At 34.7% G+C, this 20,309-nt stretch overlaps 1 protein-coding gene across 5 annotated transcripts in view; it reads left to right on the top strand.

Annotated features, from left to right (window-relative positions):
• Window positions 1-20,309, top strand: part of EXOC6 (exocyst complex component 6) — a 225,975-nt gene that overhangs the window by 186,310 nt on the left and 19,356 nt on the right. For all 5 annotated transcript variants that reach the window (XM_045810010.2, XM_045810009.2, XM_087862902.1 and 2 more), the window contains exon 20: window positions 3,387-3,460. In XM_045810010.2, coding sequence (XP_045665966.2) covers window positions 3,387-3,460 — 74 coding nt within the window. The remainder of the gene's footprint in view (window positions 1-3,386; window positions 3,461-20,309) is intronic.

Below are 20,309 nucleotides of genomic sequence, written 5' to 3'. Positions count from 1 at the left end.
CAAGCAAGAAATAGGTAATAGCTTGAACTAAGATAGAGGCAGATTTAGGCCGAAGTTATTTCAGAAAATAGAAACAACAGGATTGACTGAATTTTAGTTTTAAAGAAGTAAAGGAAAAAATATGAAGCCATTGAATAAATTAAATAGCAAATAATTAGAAATGTCCTCTGTACCAGATGATTATGAGATTGCTAAATTGTCTCCTATCCCTAAGAAACATTTGAGAAAAAGTCCCAAGAGCTATGAACTAGTAAGTTGCACTTCAATGTTGGTTAGGTTCTTGTGAGAGGATAAAAGGTGAGAGGTAAATACTTAATCAGATTCTGGATCAATGGATTGAATGCTAGGAAAATTAGCTATGTGATCCTGGGCAAGTCATTTCACTTTTAATTTTTTGAATCTATAAAATGAAGGACTAAGTGACTTTTAAGCCAAGCCTTCAGGGGACTGGTGGAGGTATTTCAAAGAGAGTGTCTCTTCTAGCTGCTAAGATTTTTGATCCATCATTTGCATGTCCTGTTTACTAAAATAAGTTATTGTGATGATCAAAGTAGGTGGTGTATGAGAAACTGCTTTGTAAACTATAAAGTGCTATATAAATTTATAGGATTGTTATGATTTTGACACTAAGCTCTTTGGTTTAATGCCAAGTAACGGTGCTTAAACTATAGTACCTTAAACAGGAACTGAGAGAAAAGAAAATGACAGATCATTTTCAGTGCAGAAAAATTCTGGGAGATAAAGTAAATAATGATTGCAAGTGTAATAGAAGTTGAACTTATTTTTATGCCTGATATATAAAGTAAGTCTCCCTGTGTTAGAGGAAGTATTTATTTTCTGTGTATGTATATGTATATGTGGAGATGGTAGAAGCTGAGCCAATATTTACAGACTTGGTTGGAGACCACTAGGGATTGACTCATAGTTAACTGTTACTTGGAAACAGTAGCCTGAGACTGGGGCCAAGAAAGCCAACAATATGCTGGGTGGTCTTAAGAAAACTACTTTTAAATTAAAAAAAAAACCTTTACTTTTAATAGGTAATTGTAATTTTGCTTATTATTTTTCAATTAAGACCTGTTGAGGGGCGCCTGGGTGGCTCAGTCGTTAAGCGTCTGCGTTTGGCTCAGGGCGTGATCCCGGCGTTCTGGGATCAAGCCCCACATTGGGCTCCTCCGCTGGGAGCCTGCTTCTTCCTCTCCCACTCCCCCTGCTTATGTTCTCTCTCTCGCTGGCTGTCTCTATCTCTGTCAAATAAATAAATAAAATCTTAAAAAAAAAAAAAAAAGACCTGTTGGTACTAAAGAAAGACAACTCAATTATTTGGGACATGGTTGGAGGTGATGGGGTCACCACAGTATGAAAGTATGCCACTTTTCATTGTATGAAAAGACAATGATGTGAGTGAATTATACTAAATAATGAAAAGTATGGCTAGATTTGCTCAATAAATCTTAGTTTTCTGGAAAAGGGGGCCTGAGAAAAGTGAATGTAGTCTAACCTATCTGATGGCTATAACTATACGTAGTACATAGGAGAGAACCAAGAAGTAAAGGAAAAAAATGGTGTACCTCTGACTAACAAAAAGGTTATTCCTACTTGAAAAGTGCGTATACTCAAAAGCATATATAGAACTCATCACCTTATTTGTGGGAGAGGCCCTTGCTCAGGCTGTATTTCCTCTTACTTTAGACACAATTCTAGTAGTCAGTTAGCTGACTGGCCAGCTCAAGACTACTAAAGGCAGCATATTAATAAGATGAATGAGAGAGCAGAGAATAAGAATTTATGTTAAAACTGCAAGAGAGAAGGCAGAAAAATTGTAAGAGCTAGACATAAGAACTCAAACAGTACAGCATTCTAATCTATTTAATGTAAAAAAGGGGGGCATTAATATGGCAGCCCTCAGAATTTACTGTAGTGTATAGAATAAAAAGCATTCTTAACAGTAATCCAGAGAATTAAGGAATGTTTAAATAATATTTAGAATACTCAAAAAAAGTTTAAAAATGAAGGAAGTATTATGTTACAGTTTAAAATTCCATCAAAAATGCTTAAGATTAAAAAATTAACATTATCTTAAAACAACAGCAACAAAAAAACTTATTTTGGCATCTTCATTCCCTAAAAATGCCAGATAAATTAAGCTATGCTAGGCTTTCATGTATTTAAAATTAAATATATGATTCTGAGCCTTTCTAAACTATATTTCACACATAATACACTGAACTTAAGAATTATTTTTTGTTATTCCAAGAACTATATATATAGGGTGCAAATTTAAATGGCTTCTAAAATATTGGCTTAGATAAATTTATAAATGGAAAATCTGTAATGTTTTGTAGGAAAACACAGAATGCTTGCAGGCATTCTTACTTGTATCAGAGAAGCTTGCATGTAAAATGATAGGTTTGTGAGTCAACAGTCTTTGTCTTCAAAATAATATTGGAATTGTCTCCAACTTAACTAAACAAGCTATGTTACTAGTATTAAAAATGTCTAAGTACAAGAAAATTATAGAAAAAAATCTTTTGAGGGGCTCCTGGGTGGCACAGTTGGTTAAGCGTCTGACTCTTGCTTTCAGCTCAGGGTGTGATCTCTGGGTCGTGATATCCATCCCGGAGTCCAGAGTCCCGCTCCGTGCTCAGCATGGAGTCTGCTTAGAGTTTCTCTCTCCTTCTTCCTTTGCCCCTTCCCCTCTCCCTAAAATAAATAATCTTTAAAAAAAAAAAAAAAAGAAAGAAAAGAAAAAAATCTTTTGAAATATTTTTCAGTCTTGTCCGAAAATATTTTTTTAGTTTTTAAAGAGGTAGGATTCCTTTATGGAAAAAAAATTATTAGAAGACATGAACAGACATTCCTGCATCATCCTCATTTTGCTACTTAGAACACTTTACCTGTTGTCTGCATGTAAAGCTGACTTTTTATGTGTCTGCCCATTATTGCTTTTAGCTGGAGGTAGGATTTTTATAAGTATGTTCTGTAACAAAGGAGAAGTTTTGAAATATGTTGACAGCCATGGAGTTGGTATAGTTTCAAAATACTTCTATAATCATTCACCTAAGGCTAAATAGAGTCAGAAAACTTTTCTTGATTGAAGTATATTACTACTCTTGAACTTTATGTGGGATAACCATTCTAAATTTATTGTAATTAAGGATTACAGTGATTAAATGGTAGATTAGAAGTTTAAAATTATTAAAATACTTGTGGTAATGGGTGTGGAGAACATTCTCAGTAGTGGAAATTGAAAGTCATAAATAGTCTTCATTTGAAATGGTTACATGTAAATATTATAATACATTTGTAATGAGTAGAAATTAATTTAGTGGTTAAATTCTTGTATATTTTGCAATCTTGTTTTTACTTTTTTTTTTTTTTAATAGTGTTTGCCAGCTCTGAGCCTGTGCCAGGATTCCAGGGGGATACCCTGCAGCTAGCATTCATTGACCTCAGACAAGTAAGATGTAATAATGTAGCTTTCATTTTTTGTTTTCTACTGTTGCCTCTCTTTCTCTTTCTTTTTCTTTTTTTAACACTACAGAATGCTTGTTTGCCTTGAAACAATTTTTTCTTTGGAAAAGTGCTTCTTTTATAACTATATGTTTGACCCTTCTCTCTGAACTTGTATCTCTATTTGGTGTTTCAACCTCATGGACCGCTTTTATCAGTGAATATTTAACTTATTCATTACCTGCTAAGCACATGACTTTATACTTTAACTTTATACTTTGGTTTAATGACACTTGAAGTTTAATGACTTTGAAGTATTTCTTAATGATTTCATGGTCCTATTATGAAAATTGGTGGTATAATTAGTGTCAGGACCCAAGTTCAATGTAAATTATTACAACCCAGAAAGGAGCCCCTTGCTTAAAACTGTGGTAAAGAATGGTTTTTCAGTAAATTTTCTGGGGGCGCCTGGGTGGCTCAGTCAGTTGGGTGTCTGCCTTCAGCACAGGTTATGATCCCAGGGTCCTGGGATGGGATTGAGCCCGACATTGGGCTCCCTGCTCAGCAGGGAGCCTGCTTCTCCCTCTCCCTCTGCCTTCCGCTTCCCCTGCTTGTGTGCTTGCTTTCTCTGTCTCTCTCTCTGTCATATAAATAAATAAAATCTTAAAAAATAAAGTAAATTTTCTGTATGCCTCCATGAAAAAGGACAAAACTGCTTTGTAAAAGGTAATTATACATTTATATAATTCTTTTCTGGTCAGTTAAGTAGAGTAACAAATATGATAATTTTTTTATCTCCTCTAATCATTTTACTACTTTTTGACATCTTTATTGTCATTTTCTTTATTTACTTCCTACCCTTTTTCCATCTCCCCCATATTTTCTTATTATTCATTTCTTCCTCTTTCCCCCTCCTTTTTCTTTCTTAATCCTAGGATTAAGGAGTTTAATAGAGCTGGGAGGCACAAGAGTATGGAGGAGGGGTAGATCCAAGGTAGAGGGTTCAGGGGTTCAGAATTGACAACAGGATGGCTGCTGCCCTTGGCAAGAAGAACCAAATGGAGATGGAATTAGAACAAAGCAATTGCAGGAGTACCTGGCTGGTTCAGTCTGTGGAGCACGGGACTCTTGATCTCGGGGTTGTGAGTTCAAGTCCCACATTGGGTGTAGAAATTACTTAAAAATAAAATCTTTAAAAAAAAAAAAAACAACAAAGCCATTGTGATATCAGTCTATTAATGGTCCCATCCCCTTTGGAGATGGAGATGCCCGAAGATGGGTCTTCATTGTTGATGCAAATAGACCACCACAGTGATGTTTGGAGCAGGACCAATTTGAGTAGTTTCAGTGAATGTGTGAGAATACAGCTGTTTTTGCTTTAATTCCAAACCAGTCTTCTATAAATATGTATGAACTACTATGTAGTTACTGATTATTTGGAGAGGTGTGATACAGTTGAAATAGACACAAAAGTAATGTAAAAGAGAATTTTGTTCTTGTGGAGCTTAAAACTCTTTTAAAGAAACAAAACCCCCACGAACTGGATAGAAATACTTACAGGACAGTGAGTCATGTGGATATAAATGGTGTATCTTCAAGTCAGGTTGAGAAGGAAACTGAAAATGTTATCCCTATTTCCCAGTTTTTTATCTGTAAAGCACTGAACATATAAGATACGTTAATATTTCTGTTTGCAGTCAGTGTTCATGTATTATGCCAAACCAGAAATGATCATCCTTACTAAGTTGGAGAAGATAGTAGAAAATGAAGAAGGTGGACTCTGAACTTTTATTCCAGTTTACCCAAAGATGTCCTTCATATAGAAGGTAGATCTATTTGCTTTAGAAGGAGTTCTCTCTGTTGCGGTCTTATTGCCCTGAACAAGATGATCTAATACAGAAAATGGAGTCCTTTAGCAAACTGGGAATAAGCGTGGTTGTATGTTCATTTCTTAATTAGGTTATAGCCACTTACTGGGGTAGGTTTCCCTGTTACAAGGACATAAATATGTTCTCCAAACCAAAGAGTATATAATTTGAGGATATCTCCCAATATATACAAATAATCTGTTCTCAGAAAATTTGAAATTTATTATGTGATATTTTGTCAGTTTTGTATGAATTTGTATGGTATTAACTAGTTTGTAATCACATTGTAGGACTGTGAATAGGACCACATTTGAAACTGTGGGTAAAGATTCTGTTATTTGATTTGTTCAAATAGGAGGTTGGTTCAATGCAGATTAAAACTCTAATCCCAGGTACTTTCCTCCTTCAAAGACTATCATCATTTGACACCAAAGAAGGCCTCTTTACAAGCATATCTAAAGCATTCCCTCACCAGGGAATTGTTATTAAGGCACACTTACATTGTACATTTATATTAATAAACATCTCAAGTCTTTTTGGTTGAATTTACTTTTTAAGTATGTGCATTTCCAGGCATTAAGGCCCGGTTGGCTTTTCCTCATCAATGTTATTTTTTAAGAATCTTTTAAGTGAATACAAAAAAATCTATTAGAAAAGTTTAGAATTCTGAAATCTATTATGACACATGTAGAACTGTTAAAGATTTATGTAGAAATACCTATTTAATATAAAACACAGTTTTAAAGTATACTCTTTAGTATTCAGTGTAGGTTACTAGTAGATAAATTTTAATGAGGTAATTTTTAATGTATTCTAGTTTTAAAAAGGGGCTTAAAATAATTTTTCCTAATTATTGTTAAAATTTAATCATACTCTATTTTTGTACTTTTGCATTCTGAAACAAGAAGATGCAACTAACTCTTGTCTTTAGCTGCTGGACCACTGAGACATACTTGAATTTCATCATTTTAGAGGCTTGGATTTAATAACTCGACAAAGATAATTATTTTTCACATATATTTGTTTCTCAAATTAATTTATAAATAGTTAAGTGGTGAAATGCCAAGTATGGGAATTGACTGAAAATAAAATTAGTCTTTAAAGTCTCAAATGAGGCGATAGAAGATTTTTGTATCAGATGTCAGTGTTATTTAAATAAAGATGCCTTAAAGTTTCATTAGTGTTTTAATGTTCCTGACTTCATGAAGACATTTCATAGAATGTTATTTTAATATTTTTATATGAAGTACTATATCACCAAACATAAAGAGGGTGCTAACACTTTTATTTACATTTCATTTGGGTTTCTGCATTTTCCTTCTTTTTTTTCTAGCCTGTGATCCATTTCTGTCTTAATAGGGTAGCTGACAGTTCTTTTCAAGTGTACTTAGAAAGGCAAAAGAGCCCTTTTCATAGTACTTATAAGGGGTCATGCTTCTGTTTTTTAGTTTGAATTTGATACTGCTTCATGAATTGCTGGGTATGAAAGATTAGGAAGTAGGTCCAGTGGTCAGATTTTACCTGCCCACCCGGACTTTGCCCTGAGGTCAAACTCCTGATATTTGCTGTTCTGAATAGAGGAGTTGATGACAAGTATGAGCTGATACAAGAGGAAAGTTAGAACCATATCAAAGCTGAAGGCAAGAGAATTGGGACTCAATGAGAGACTGTAGCTAAAAGATGGATCATCAGAATTGCCCTCTTTTAAAGAAAAGGAAATAGCTGACCTGTGAGTGAAAAGACTTTATCATCCTGCCAATCACATGCTTGCTAATGGAAGCCAGTTATCTCAACATCTTAAGGTCTACTAGCCCACAGACAATGCAGAGGACTAGTGGTACTGGTACCGCATTATGTGAATATAGTGTCTCAATCAATTTTAAATGTGCTGTTTTAATATGATTTGTATGTGTAAACTTTTTTTTTTATAAGTAAACCCTATCATCCTCCTACCCCCAGTTCTGAAATTAATTCCCTGAAAGAAGGACTTCGGTATACTTACATGTGTCTATTTTCTTTTACAAAGACCATCTATTTTGTTAAATGTAATCTTTCGAATGGATTTCAGATGAATATATAAAATTCTTTTGACGTATGAAAACCTTAAAAATTTCAAACTATTTTTATTATAATATTCTTTATATACTATACAGAATTGAGTGATAATTTTCTATGACTCATTTTTTTTAAGTAAGCTTAAGCCCAACCTGGGGCTTGAACTCGTGACCCCAAGATTAGGAATCACATGCTCTACTGACTCAGCCAGGCTGGTGCCCCTATAACTCATTCTTTTTTTTTTTTATAAAGATTTTATTTATTTATTTGACAGAGAGAGATAACCAGTGAGAGAGGGAACACAAGCAGGGGGAATGGGAGAGGAAGAAGCAGGCTCCCAGCGGAGGAGCCTGATGTGGGGCTCGATCCCAGAACGCTGGGATCACGCCCTGAGCCGAAGGCAGATGCTTAATGACTGCGCCACCCAGGCGCCCCCCCCCTTTTTTTTTTTAAGATTTTATTTATTTCTTAGCAGAGTGAGAGAGAGCACAGGTAGGGGAGGGGGAGAGGGGAGGGCAGAGGGAGAGGGCGAATCAGGCTCCCCACTGAGCAGGGAGCCTCACATGGGGCTCAGCCCCAGGACTCCTGGATCACGATCTAAGCTGAAGTCAGATGCTTAACCACCTGAGCCACCCAGGCACCCCTATAACTTAATACGCAGAAATATTTCACTAAATATCACTAGAAAAGCAGATGTCCCATATAACCAAATTTTAGTTTTTATATAACTGAAGATTAGTTTTTCATCACCAGAATTTTTAAGATGTAGCCAATTTTGTGGGAAACTTCAAAATATATATCTCATCTCTATAGCTTCTTACTGAACATAATTCTCACAGTAGATTGAGCATCCATGGCTTACTAATCCTAATACTAAAGCCTCTTTACCCAATTCTGTTTCACTTTGTGATAAGTTTAGACTAGTAAGATATATCATTGCTGCATTCGACAATATGTTGATAATCTTTTGACAATATGAAGAAGTTTAGGTAGGTTGGAGGATAATGCAGTTAGGTGGATTTGAGGCTACTAAGACAATCTCATGGGGCACCTGGCTGGCTCAGTTGGTAGAGCATGTAACTCTCGATCTCAGGGTCATGAGTTCAAGCCCCAATTGGGCGTGGAGCCTACTTTAAAAAAAATAAAAATAAAACAATAATTTGCCCATAGAAGTTGGCTCTTGTATCATTATCACCCCAGAGTAGTGTTTCTCTAAGTGTCTTTCCAGGAACAGTGATTTCTCAGGATAAGAAAAGACTTCTTTAAAGGAGTTTCTAAGTCAGCCAAGTTTGAGAAACACTTTATACTCTAATTCCCTCTTAGAGACTTACCATGTACATTAGAATTGTAAGGACTGAGAAATTCTCTGGTAACCCAGCATTTCCCAAACTCATCACAGAACACCTCCCTCACTCATTTTGGAATGTATTACATGAAACATACTTTGGGAAATGCTTCAAGACTCTGGCATCACCTTCTAGATGTCTATCTTTGATAGTTTGAAATCAACATATTTTTAAAATAATGACTGGGATAATAAATACATAGAAGAAATACAAATTATATGTAAAATGACACAAAGCTAAGAGGGTTACCTATAGACTCAACATGCTATTAGTAGTGATAAGTGAACAATGCTGCTTGAGTGATGTGAAAACCAACAAGGTTAAATTTAGCCAGGAGGGGCGCCTGGGTGGCTCAGTCGTTAAGTGTCTGCCTTCGACCCAGGGCCTGATCCCAGGGTCCTGGGATCAAGCCCTGCATTGGGCTCCCTGCTCCGCTGGGAGCCTGCTTCTTCCTCTCCCACTCCCCCTGCTTGTGTTCCCTCTCTAGCTGGCTGTGTCTCTCTCTGTCAAATAAATAAATAAAATCTTAAAAAATAAATAAATAAATTTAGCAAGGAAAATATTAAATGCTTTATTTATTTATATATTTATTTAGAATAATTTCTACACCCAACATGGGGCTCAAACTCATGACCCTGGAATCAGGAGTTGCATATTCTTCCAACTGAGGCATCCAGGCACCCCCTTGTATTTAATATTTTTAAATTTAACTTAAAGATATATAAGTTGGAAGAAATCTGACATAATATGAAAAAGATCTGGTAGTTTTAGTTAGCCTCCAAACAAACCAACAATTTGCTGGGAATTCTTAGACTGCATTCGTGTAAGGGTGATATTTGGGGTAGACCAATGTGAGGTCGATTGTGCCTTGAGTTTTGCATGGTGATTTAGACACAATTGGAGAGCACGTAGAATTCCAACTCATGACAGACACTAGATACTTTGGGGGTCGATTGTGCCTTGAGTTTTGCATGGTGATTTAGACACAATTGGAGAGCACGTAGAATTCCAACTCGTGACAGACTAGATACTTTGTCATAGGAAGAGCCTTTTAAAAACCTGGGAATATATAGTCTAAAGCCTTAGAGGAAAATCAAATATGTGGTTCCTATTAGCCTAGATATGAGTCAGATATACCATTTTTTTCTTCCTATTACAATCCTGTGTCATGAAAATGACCTCATAATATTTTTTTCCCCATCTAGGATTAGATCTTGATTTCTTTTTCTTTTTCTTTCTTTCTTTCTTTCTTTCTTTCTTTCTTTCTTTCTTTCTTTCTTTCTCTCTTTCTCTCTTTCTCTCTTTCTTTCTCTCTCTCTCTTTCTTTTTTTCTTTCTTTCTTTCTTTCTTTCTTTCTCTCTCTCTCTCTCTTTTTCTTTCTTTTCTTTTTTCTTTCTTTCTTTCTTTCTTTCTTTCTTTCTTTCTTTCTTTCTTTCTTTCTTTCTTTCTTTCCTTCCTTCCTTCCTTCCTTCCTTCCTTCCTTCCTTCCTTCCTTCTTTCTTTTCTTTTCTTTTCTTTTCTTTTCTTTTCTTTTCTTTTCTTTTCTTTTCTTCTTTCTTTCTTCTTTTCTTCGTAGGCTCCATGCCCAATGTGGGGCTTGAACTCATGACCCCTGAGTTCAAGAGTCATATGCTCTACCGGCTGAGTCAGACAGGTGCCCCAGATCTTGTTTTCAAGTATTTGATTTTGGGCAAACCAGGGGAAAGAGGAATGAACATTCCTCTGAACTATGTGTAGAGAATTTGAGAGAGAATTTGAATTGTGCAAAATATATTTGGATCTTATAGCACTTTTCAAATAGAAGCTTTATTGACGTAAACATACATTCAGGCAATTCTTCAGTGTACTGTTGCTGATTTTCACAATGTGAATTCACCTCGGTAATACCCAGGTCAAGAAAGAAAACTTGACCAGTAAGTACCTCGAAAGACATCCTACCTCTTACTGTTCTATCAGCCATTACCCTTCTCCCTCTCAAAGGATGACCACTGTCACAACCTCTGACACCACAGATTAATTCAGCCTGATTTTGAACTTTGTATACATGAAATTATGTAGCTTTAATTTTTAAGAAGGTTCTTCCTTCTTTAGCTCAACATGTTTGTGAAATTTATCCATGTTGTTACATGTAGTTGTGGTTCCTTCATTCCCTTTTCTGTGAGGTCTGCCATTATACAAACATACCATAATTTATACATTCTACTACTGATAAGACATATGAGTTGATTGAAATTTTGCTTTTAGAAATTGTGCTAACGTGAACATTTGTTTGCGTGTCTTTTGGTGAACATATGCACACGTTTCTGTTAAGGTGTCTGCCTAGGAGTGGAAGTGCTAATTCAGTGGGCATGCCTAAGATGAGTTATAATAGACACTGTGAAGCAGTTTGCCACAACGGAGTGCTAGTTTATGCTTCAGCCAGCGTGTAGAAGAATTCTTGTTGCTCTACATCCTTGTCATCACTTGGTATTATCTGTCTCTTCTTTTTAGCCATTCCAGTGGGTATACAGTAATTTTACATTGTGGTCTTAATCTGTACTTTTTTATTTGACTTATAAAATTGAATCCCTTTTCATATATTATTGTCCATTTGAATCTCCTCTTTTGTGAATAACCTGTGCAGGGTTTTTTTTTTTTTTACCATTTTATCTGTTGTCTACTTCTTACTGATTTGTGGAGGTTCTTTGTATATTCTGAATGTGAGTCCTCTGTCAAGTATATGTAATTGCACATATCTTCTCCTGCTTTGTGGCTTGTCTTTTTACTCTTAGTTGTGTCTTTTGATGAATAGAAGTTCATGATTTTAATGAAATCCAGTTTATCCCTTTATGGTTAGTTCTTGTTAATGTCCTGTGTAAGAAGTCTTTGCCTGTCCCTGACATTATAAAGATATTTTTCTGTGTTTTCTTCTAAAAGTTTTATTGTTTTACCATTCACATTTAGGTTTATAGTCCATCTGGAATTGATTTTTGTGCATGGTGTGGAGTGGAGGTTCAAGACTCATTTTGTTCTGTATGGTTATCCAATTGACCCAGCACCAATTTTTGAAAAGAACTAGATCTCATAGCATTTTAATGTAAAGTAATTGTAAAACACAAGACTATGAGACATAAATGATATGTGCTTCTAATGTACAAGTAAAATGGCTTCTGTTGCCTTCCAGTTAACTATATGCTTATATTTCATGGTTCATGCCATTCCTCATTAGCAAATTAGTTGTAGGTTTGAGGTTTTTTAGTACCAGCCTAACTATAGTCTTAACCACATCAAAGGTATTTTTAAAAACAAAACAATTCTAGAGTAAGTATTCATAATAATATGGGCAATATAAAAGAAAAAAGCTTAATTACATGCCCACGAGGACAAGAATCATGCCCTTTTTGTTCACTGTTGTACATCCATTGCCTAGACGCTATTCTTAGCACATAGTGAACAATTAATAAATGTTGAATAAGTGAATACGAATCTTTTAGCTATACTCAAAAGCATTTTTTTTTGAAGTACAGAAACACCTTTCTTAGGAATTGAGGTATTCTGTATAAGTTCCTGTTCTCTATAAACAAACATTCTTTAAAAGCAGTAAATTTTATTTTTCTGTTTCAGTTTTTTGATGAGTATTTCTAAAAATGCATGACACATTTCTGTGCTTTCTCAAGTAAAAGTATAACGATTCTTGACTTATCTCAGCCATCATTAGGGATACTAAAATAGTAACATAGGTTATTTCTAAGAAATGTTGTTATCACTCCAAAACCAACTGCTTATTCTTTTATGGATAAAGAAATATTCTGGACAGGAGAATTACAAGAATTTAGACAAAGGCAATATACACCTTAATTAAGTGATTAGCAATGACCAAATATAAAACAGAATTAAATAAAGGAGCATTTATTAAACTACTGTTGTTTGGAACAGTGAGTCATAAAGAAAGTAGATTATGGTCAAATAAATTTAGGAAATCCTACATATTTTGTCCCTCTCTTATAAATTCAAAATTTCATCAGCACATTAAAGGCTTTGAGAAGTCTTAGAGTAAAGGTGTATTCCCTTTTCCCCCCAAACCTGAGTACTGAATACTTTTCAGAAATGAAAATCTCTTACTGTCTTGCAAAACAGTGTTCTACGGCACACAGTTTAACCCTGAATTACCTAGACCGCTGTTTGCATTACTTTAATCTATAGATTCTTAGAACTACCTGGTTAAAACAGAGGGCTGTGATAACAAATAGATAAGTCTTTCAGTAGATAGATGAAATTTAAATATTAAAATACAAATAATACAAAAATGAAAAATAGTTTTCAACAATAATTTGTTAAACTTCCTTTTTTTAAAAAAAAAACATTTGGAGGATTTTATGAAGGGTGATAATTACCAGAGGATTAATGCTGCTTAGATGCAGTAAACCAGTCAGTCAGTCATACAGAATAACTTGTTTTTAAGAAGCATGAAACAGTAACACAAGATTGCTTGTGAAGAATGAAAAGATTTAAGTGGGAAATTAAAATACCAGCTCATGTGGAGTTCAGATTCTAACAGTTGTCAGACTCCTTAGTGAATCATCAGGACTATTGTTACTGAGCCACAGTATGCATACTTGGATGAAAATGATATATTTGCTACTTTTTTTCTTTAATACACTATAAGATGGGAAAAATTTGAAGGAGAGATCTTTTGATAAAATGATCAAGGTAAGTTCTATATTTTGTTAGTTGTAAAGAATGTCTCTTAGTATTAGAAAGGAAATATAATTGAAGTGACTTTTTTCAGGTTAATTGTACCTTTCCTTGAGACAGAAAATCTAACACTTGCCATAATAAGAACATTAAAACAAAGCCAAAACTCTCACAAAGAAAATAGTATTACTGTTTAGTGGTGTTAAAAATATGATGAAAAAAGTTCGAAGTCCTTTAGAACTTACAGAAATTTTTTGCCCAGATGGTTTACTTTACACATTAACTTAGCTGTAAGCACCTATAGCTATAGAAGAGAAGGGGTAGGGGACAAAAGCTACTTTGTTCAGCTGATCTTTTTTTATCTGACACCAAGTCCTCCCTGGCAGGCAGAGGAGGAGTTTTACACCTAAAAATATTCTTTACCTTCTGTTGCTTCTTTGATCTGACGTAATTTAAAGAATACATTTTTGGGGTTCCTGGGTGGCTCAGTCGGTTAAGTGGCCAACTCTTGATTTTAGCTCAGGTCATGATCTCGGGGTCCTGGGATCAAGCCCTGTGTCTGGGCTCCACGCTTAGCAGGAAGTTGACTTCCGGATTCTTTTCCTCTGCCCCTACCCTTGCTCATGCTCTCTCTCTCTCTCTCTCTAAAATGAATAAATAAATCATTTTAAATTATGCCTTCTTTCAAAAAGAAAGAAAGAAAGAAAGAATACATTTTTGAGTCATTTTGTGACCCTACACATCTTTTTATTAATGGTACCCACAGAAATTTCTCTTCCTCCAAAAGAGTTCAGGTTAGTTCTTTTATTATTATTTTTTTAATCAGTTCTTGGAACTTGACTTATTCTATCTATATCCTGATCCAGTATGATCTCATTTAGTTGTTTTTTAAAGAGGCAAACATAAATGCAAATCTGTTTTCTTACTATGTATGTCATCAACACATATACCTTTTTTTTAAATGATGAATTGCAAATCTGGGCTTCTCAATACAATGCGCTACATGAGAAGACTAAGCAGCCATTAACCATGGCTATTCTTCATTTGACTTTTCTTATATACTATTACTTTGTAGAGAAATCTGTTAGGAATGATTTGTAGCGTTGTATTGATTTTCTTTTTACTCTCAGCCTTTAACTTCATTGACAAGAATTGGTTAAATGTAGATTGCATTGCATAAAGGCCCTTACATGCCTGTGGATTAGGGATTCTAATCTGGGGATTGATTTTAGGAGGTTCATACAAAATTTTGTTTGTATGTGTATTTTACTGAGAAGAGGGTCCAGTGTTTTTAGATTTTCAAAGGCATTTTAAGTGAACTAAAAACAGTTATTCAGCCCTCACTGCTCTAGGGAAACTGAAAGCTCCCCAGATTAAGCCAGATCACCAAGAGCTATTCTATTTTCAGATATTTCTTCATTTACTGAACAAATATTTGAGCACCTGCTCTGGGCACTGTTTTAAATGCTGGAGATACAGTGGTGAACAAGATAGGCAAGACCCATACTCTCACAATCTCATTTTGTTGAAGGAAAATCCACAACCAAAAGTGATGATTTCTAAACAGTTTTAGATAGAATTTCAAATAGATTTAGATCCTGTGAGAAAAACAAAACAGGTCAATGTTATAGTGACTGGGGGCAAGGGGTACCTTTGTATTGGGTTGTCAGGGAACACATTTAACGAGATGACATTTGAGTAGATATGTGGATGAAATTGGGAGATATGGGGAAATAGCATTCCTGGCAGCAGAAGGAAGAGCAAGTGCAAAGTCCTAAAGTGCTGTCAAGAAAGAGAAAGGATAATAGTAGGCTTTAAAGTAGTGAGCAAGGGAAGGAGAGGTGCAAATGAAATTGGGAAGATTATCAGAGCCAGATCATGTAGAGCCTTGAGGGCCTTGTTAAGTAGTTTGGGATGTTAAATATGATGGGAAGCCATTCAAGGGTTTTAAGCAGTTTAGTATCATACTCTGATTTACATTTTTAAAAGATTATTCTGGGGGCTTCTGGTTGGCTCATTCAGTTGAGCTTCAACTCTTGGTTTCGGCTCAGGTCATGATCTCATGGGTTGTGAGATTGAGTCCACATAGGGGTCCATGCTCAACTTGGAGTCTGCTGGAGATTCTCTTCCCTTTGTCCTTCCCCCCAACTTGTTCTCTCTCTCTCTCAAATAAATAAATCTTAAAAAAAAAAAAAAAAAAAGATTATCCTGGCTGCTCTGAGGAGAATAGATTGAAAATGGACAAAATCAGAATCAGGATGAACAGATGATAATTTTGGTAGTCTAGCCACTGATAATTGTTTGCTGTTAATTACTGATGATGTGGTTCACAATGTTTCACAGTGCCTTCTTCATGTGGACTTAACATGTGCATTTTGTGTACTTACTTCATCTTCTACCTTCACTTTTTCTTGGCCCTGAGTTTTCTCAGTTATTGTGTTTATCTCACAAGTATTTTTATAAGTTGCCTTTTAAAACCCCTTTGGAAGAAGACAGTGTGTAAATAAATTAAACATATTTTAGTAGAATGCTGAAACTGTTTGCTGTAAAAAGCATTATATATGTATGGATTTTCATTTATTTCTTCTTTAACTCATTCATTTATTCAACAAATGTTTAAGTGCCTTCCGTAGCCAGCCACTGAAGAAACAGAATTGAACAGTAGACAATAAAATAAGAACTAGACAGTTTGAGAGATCAATGAAGATAAAGTTGAAGACTAGTAGATTCAGAAGGATATCTTGGCTAAAGGATAAAAATTAAGGAGTATAAAAAGAAAGCCACTGAAGTATCCAAATGGTGTGTTGATGAGGACATTCTTTTGTAGGAAATCATGAAATAGAATGGAGTCCTCCTTCTCTTCATAACTCTTGTATGACCTTGGGAAACTGTTTCCTGAACTATTTCACTGTGTATTTTAATGGCTTAAGGAAATCTGTGAAGAAAAATATTGTACAGTTTACTTCTGAGAGTTGTTTTTCATGGGGTGCTTAATCTTCATTGCTAAAATTGGTGACTTTTAGGATGCCTCATTGCACAGATGTCATTAATTGATGGAGTCAGCAGTTACCATCTCTTGCACTTAGCGCACTTTCAGGGTGATGGTGAGGCCAATGTGCCAGATCTGCATCACGGTGACCTAAAAGGAGCATAGTTCTTGTCATAGTCTTGTTTGGTAAGGGAAATACTCCGAACACCCACGTCCTTGTTCTCATTATTCCCCTCACTTACTCACTTCCACCGTTTTATACGTAGTCTGATCATCTCTCTCTACTATACACCCAACTGGTTATAACGTTTAGGAAAGAAGTTCAGATATACTTCACCACAGAAAGATAGACGAACCCTGATAAATATATATACTTGTATTTGACTCAAGATGAACAACTTTGGAGTCTACCTAAAGGGACATGAACAAGACTTGGAACTTATGAAGGAATTGTTTGGCCATAATTCTTGCTGTGGAGACTGGGCGTCTGCCAAGACTTTACTTTGAAATTTCTGTCTTCTGTTCCTAATCTTAAGGCATCATAACATACAATTCTTTTGCCACTAGTCCAGTTTGTTCTTTTATGATGAGGAAGGAGGCACTTTTAAATAACAATTATTTCCACTATAATTAAACAAATCTTCTTTTGTTTGCATTATATTTGTTACTATATTGTATACACACTCTGCTTGCTTAAACTTGCCCCTGTGACTACTTCACAGGAACTTTCTTTAGAAGTTTTAAAGTCTTTGACTTCTTAAAGTATTAATGGGATTTGCCAAAGTTGTAGTATCCGAATGCTTGACTAGATATAGTAGCAGGACAACAAGCTTGTTCACACAGCTCCTCCCGCAAGCATTTTTTTCCTTAGACAATCCTAAATTCATTTGAAGTGCCAAAGAATTAAAGGAAGATGTATTTGGGTTTACTCCTGAACAAACAAGACGAGACATCTCACAAAGTTTACCCTAAGGTCCAGATATTAGAAAAGTATGCTGCCCTTTGCAAGAGCTTAGATTATGAAGGATTAGTCTGAACCTAAATGACTTTTGCCTTTTTGTCCCTTTTTGTTCCAGTGTCATAATTCTGAAGGTTTACGGTTGACGTGTTTAACTACATATGTGACTTATGCTCATACTTTCAGTTATTGATATAAATTTTGAACTCATAGATTTTTGTGATTATTTTGCGAGTAAAGTTTAGAGCTGTTTTGTAGTTTGGAAAATTACCCTCTAAAATGATTTTTTGAAAACCAGAAAAACAAAAAAGCAGACAAACACCATTAAACAGTTACAAAAATAATACATGCTTGCTGTTTTTTCGTATTTAATTTGAAGTAATTACAGACTCACAGGAAGTTACAAATACAGTTTTGTGAGGTCCCATGTATACTTTACCCAGCTTCCCCATGTGGTGACTTTTATATAGCTATCTACAGTTATCAAAATCAGGAAAATGACATTGCATTCACTGTCTAAAACAAAAAGTCAGACATGTAAAAATGTAAAGAGAAAGCTCTTATTTTTTCCTCTTCTTCAGTCTCTCAGTCATCATTGTGTTTCCCTGCAGATCTTTTAAAATGTACATTTAGTGGCACCTGGCTGGCTTAGTTGGTAGAACATGCGACTCTGGATCTTGGGGTCATGAGTTCAAGCACCACGTTAGGTGTAGAGCTTACTGAAAAAATAATAAAAAAACAAAAAAATAATAAAATGTACATTTACACACACACACACACACACACACACAAAAGCACCTACTGTGTGCACACCTGTAGAATTTTTTTGCTTTTGGGGGATAAGAGGATCGTTTATGCTATAAGCTACATTTTCCCTGTAACACTACATGATTTCATATTGATAAATATAGATCTGTTTCATTCTTTTTCATTTCTTCACAATGTTCTGTAGTATAACTATTCCATAATTTATTTAATAAACCCCTTTTGTTGGACATCTATGGACTCTCCAGTTTTTCTACACAAAAATAATGCTGCAGTTAGTATCCTTATACATATATATTGGGCACTTGTGTAAGTATTTCTGTAGGTCTTTCAAAGTGGAATTACTGAGTACTATGAAAATAACACTCAAAAAAGTTATACCAGTCAGAATTATTTTTAAGAGAAGTACTTAGCAATATGACTATAAACAAAAATAACAGATTTATGAGAAAAAATTATTCATGTAAGTGTGTATTTGGGCAAATATGGAGTATTTCTTATTTATAATATAAACATTATTATATTGTGATTAATTTTGAGGTAAATTTTCGATGTGTTATACAAGAAGTACATCTTTTTCTCCATAGCCTGGGAATCATAAGCTGGTGTATAATGTAAAGAGGCAGTCCCAAATTTAAATGTTTTTAATCATCAATATTCTTTCTAATTTTTTCACTGAAAGGGATAGATTAAAATTTTTAGAATAGTCTACCAGCAATGAAGGATAGTGATAGCTGGCCTTTATAAATATACATTCATTAAACTATGAGGAAGTTTATAAATATAAGTTCATTATAAATGAATTTATAAATATACATTCATTAAACTAATTAGATATATACATTCCTTTATAAATATACATTCATTAAACCAATTTTTAGATATAAACTCAGTATTGGCACTATTCAACAGGGAACTTTATTCTTCTCTCAACATCAATTTCACATTTTTGCCAAACTCCCTATTATTCATGCATAAGGAATGTTTTCCCCTAATAATTGTTTTCTTTTTTTGAATGGAAACATTTTCTTTTTCTATTATAGATTTCTTTGAGTTGGGAGGATAGATTATGAGAAGTTTAAACATTTGTATGCTTTGTCAGAAAAACAGCAATAATTATTGCACTGTTTAACATACTAATGAGTATTCTAACCAAAACCACCATATTCACTAATATGATCTTTTTCTCTATATAAGACAAAATTCCCTGGACTGCCTTTATAATATTTACCATATCCAGTGTGAATCTTACAACAGTGTTCTAAAAAACTTTACCAAGAATTCTTTTTGAAAGCAGGTTGGTTATACATACAAATAAAAGGAAATCTTGTATGAATTAAGTCATCTTAATCTGGTTGTTTTAAGCACTTAACTTATAAATTGAGGAAATTAGATCCTAATCCTACTTTACATATAAATTTGAACAAGACACTTAATCCCTCTGAAGCTCAGTTTCCCTTTTATAAAGTTTAGAAAAGCCTGTACGTCACTGGAATGAGATGTTCAAGTGAAAAGTTGTACACAAATACGACCAATGGTCTGGAATGGAGATAAAGAAAAATTAACAGTAGGTGCTTAGTGAACTTTGTGTAGAGACTCATTCTCTCAGGGGCCATCGAAGGTAATCTGTGTGTGAAAGGGTCAGACTCAAACAATATTTATGCAAAGCTTTTCCAGTGGTTTAAATTAGAAGCTTTTTCTTGTGCTTTAAGCTTTCCGATTTTCCTTTTGTTGCAGAAAAGACACAATCCTTAAACTTTGGCTTCTCAAAGTGTTCTATGAATTACAACTTAGTTCAGTTCAACAAGCTTTTACTGAGTAACCTGAGGGAGAAGTAAGAGCTATTATCTTTGCCCTTGAAGGACTCATAAATTGGTTGAAAAGTGAAAACAAACATACCCCCAAAACTAGGTACATGTACATACTCCATGCTTTAGGAGTGAAACTTTGGGGGCCAACAGAGCCACCCATCCTCATATTTAGATGGCTGAGAGAACTCAACACTGCTAACATTCAGGTAGCATTTGGAAGGGGTGCATTCCACATCCTGTATCTATAAAACCATATACTAAAAGAAACTTAGTGGGGTTTTGTTCAGTAGTGACCTTTTAAGAGCCAAGTGGATATGTGTCATCATGAAAATTTTTTCTAATATATATTGAAAGGATGAAATTGCTGAAGGAATTATTTGATTTAAAAAT

The sequence above is a fragment of the Ursus americanus genome, chromosome 6 (assembly GCF_024610735.1).
Source record: "Ursus americanus isolate L20-20 chromosome 6, mUrsAme1.1.p, whole genome shotgun sequence".
NCBI lineage: Eukaryota > Metazoa > Chordata > Mammalia > Carnivora > Ursidae > Ursus > Ursus americanus.
The sequence above is the reverse complement of the archived record's forward strand: the minus strand, read 5'-3'. Positions and strand labels throughout refer to the sequence as shown.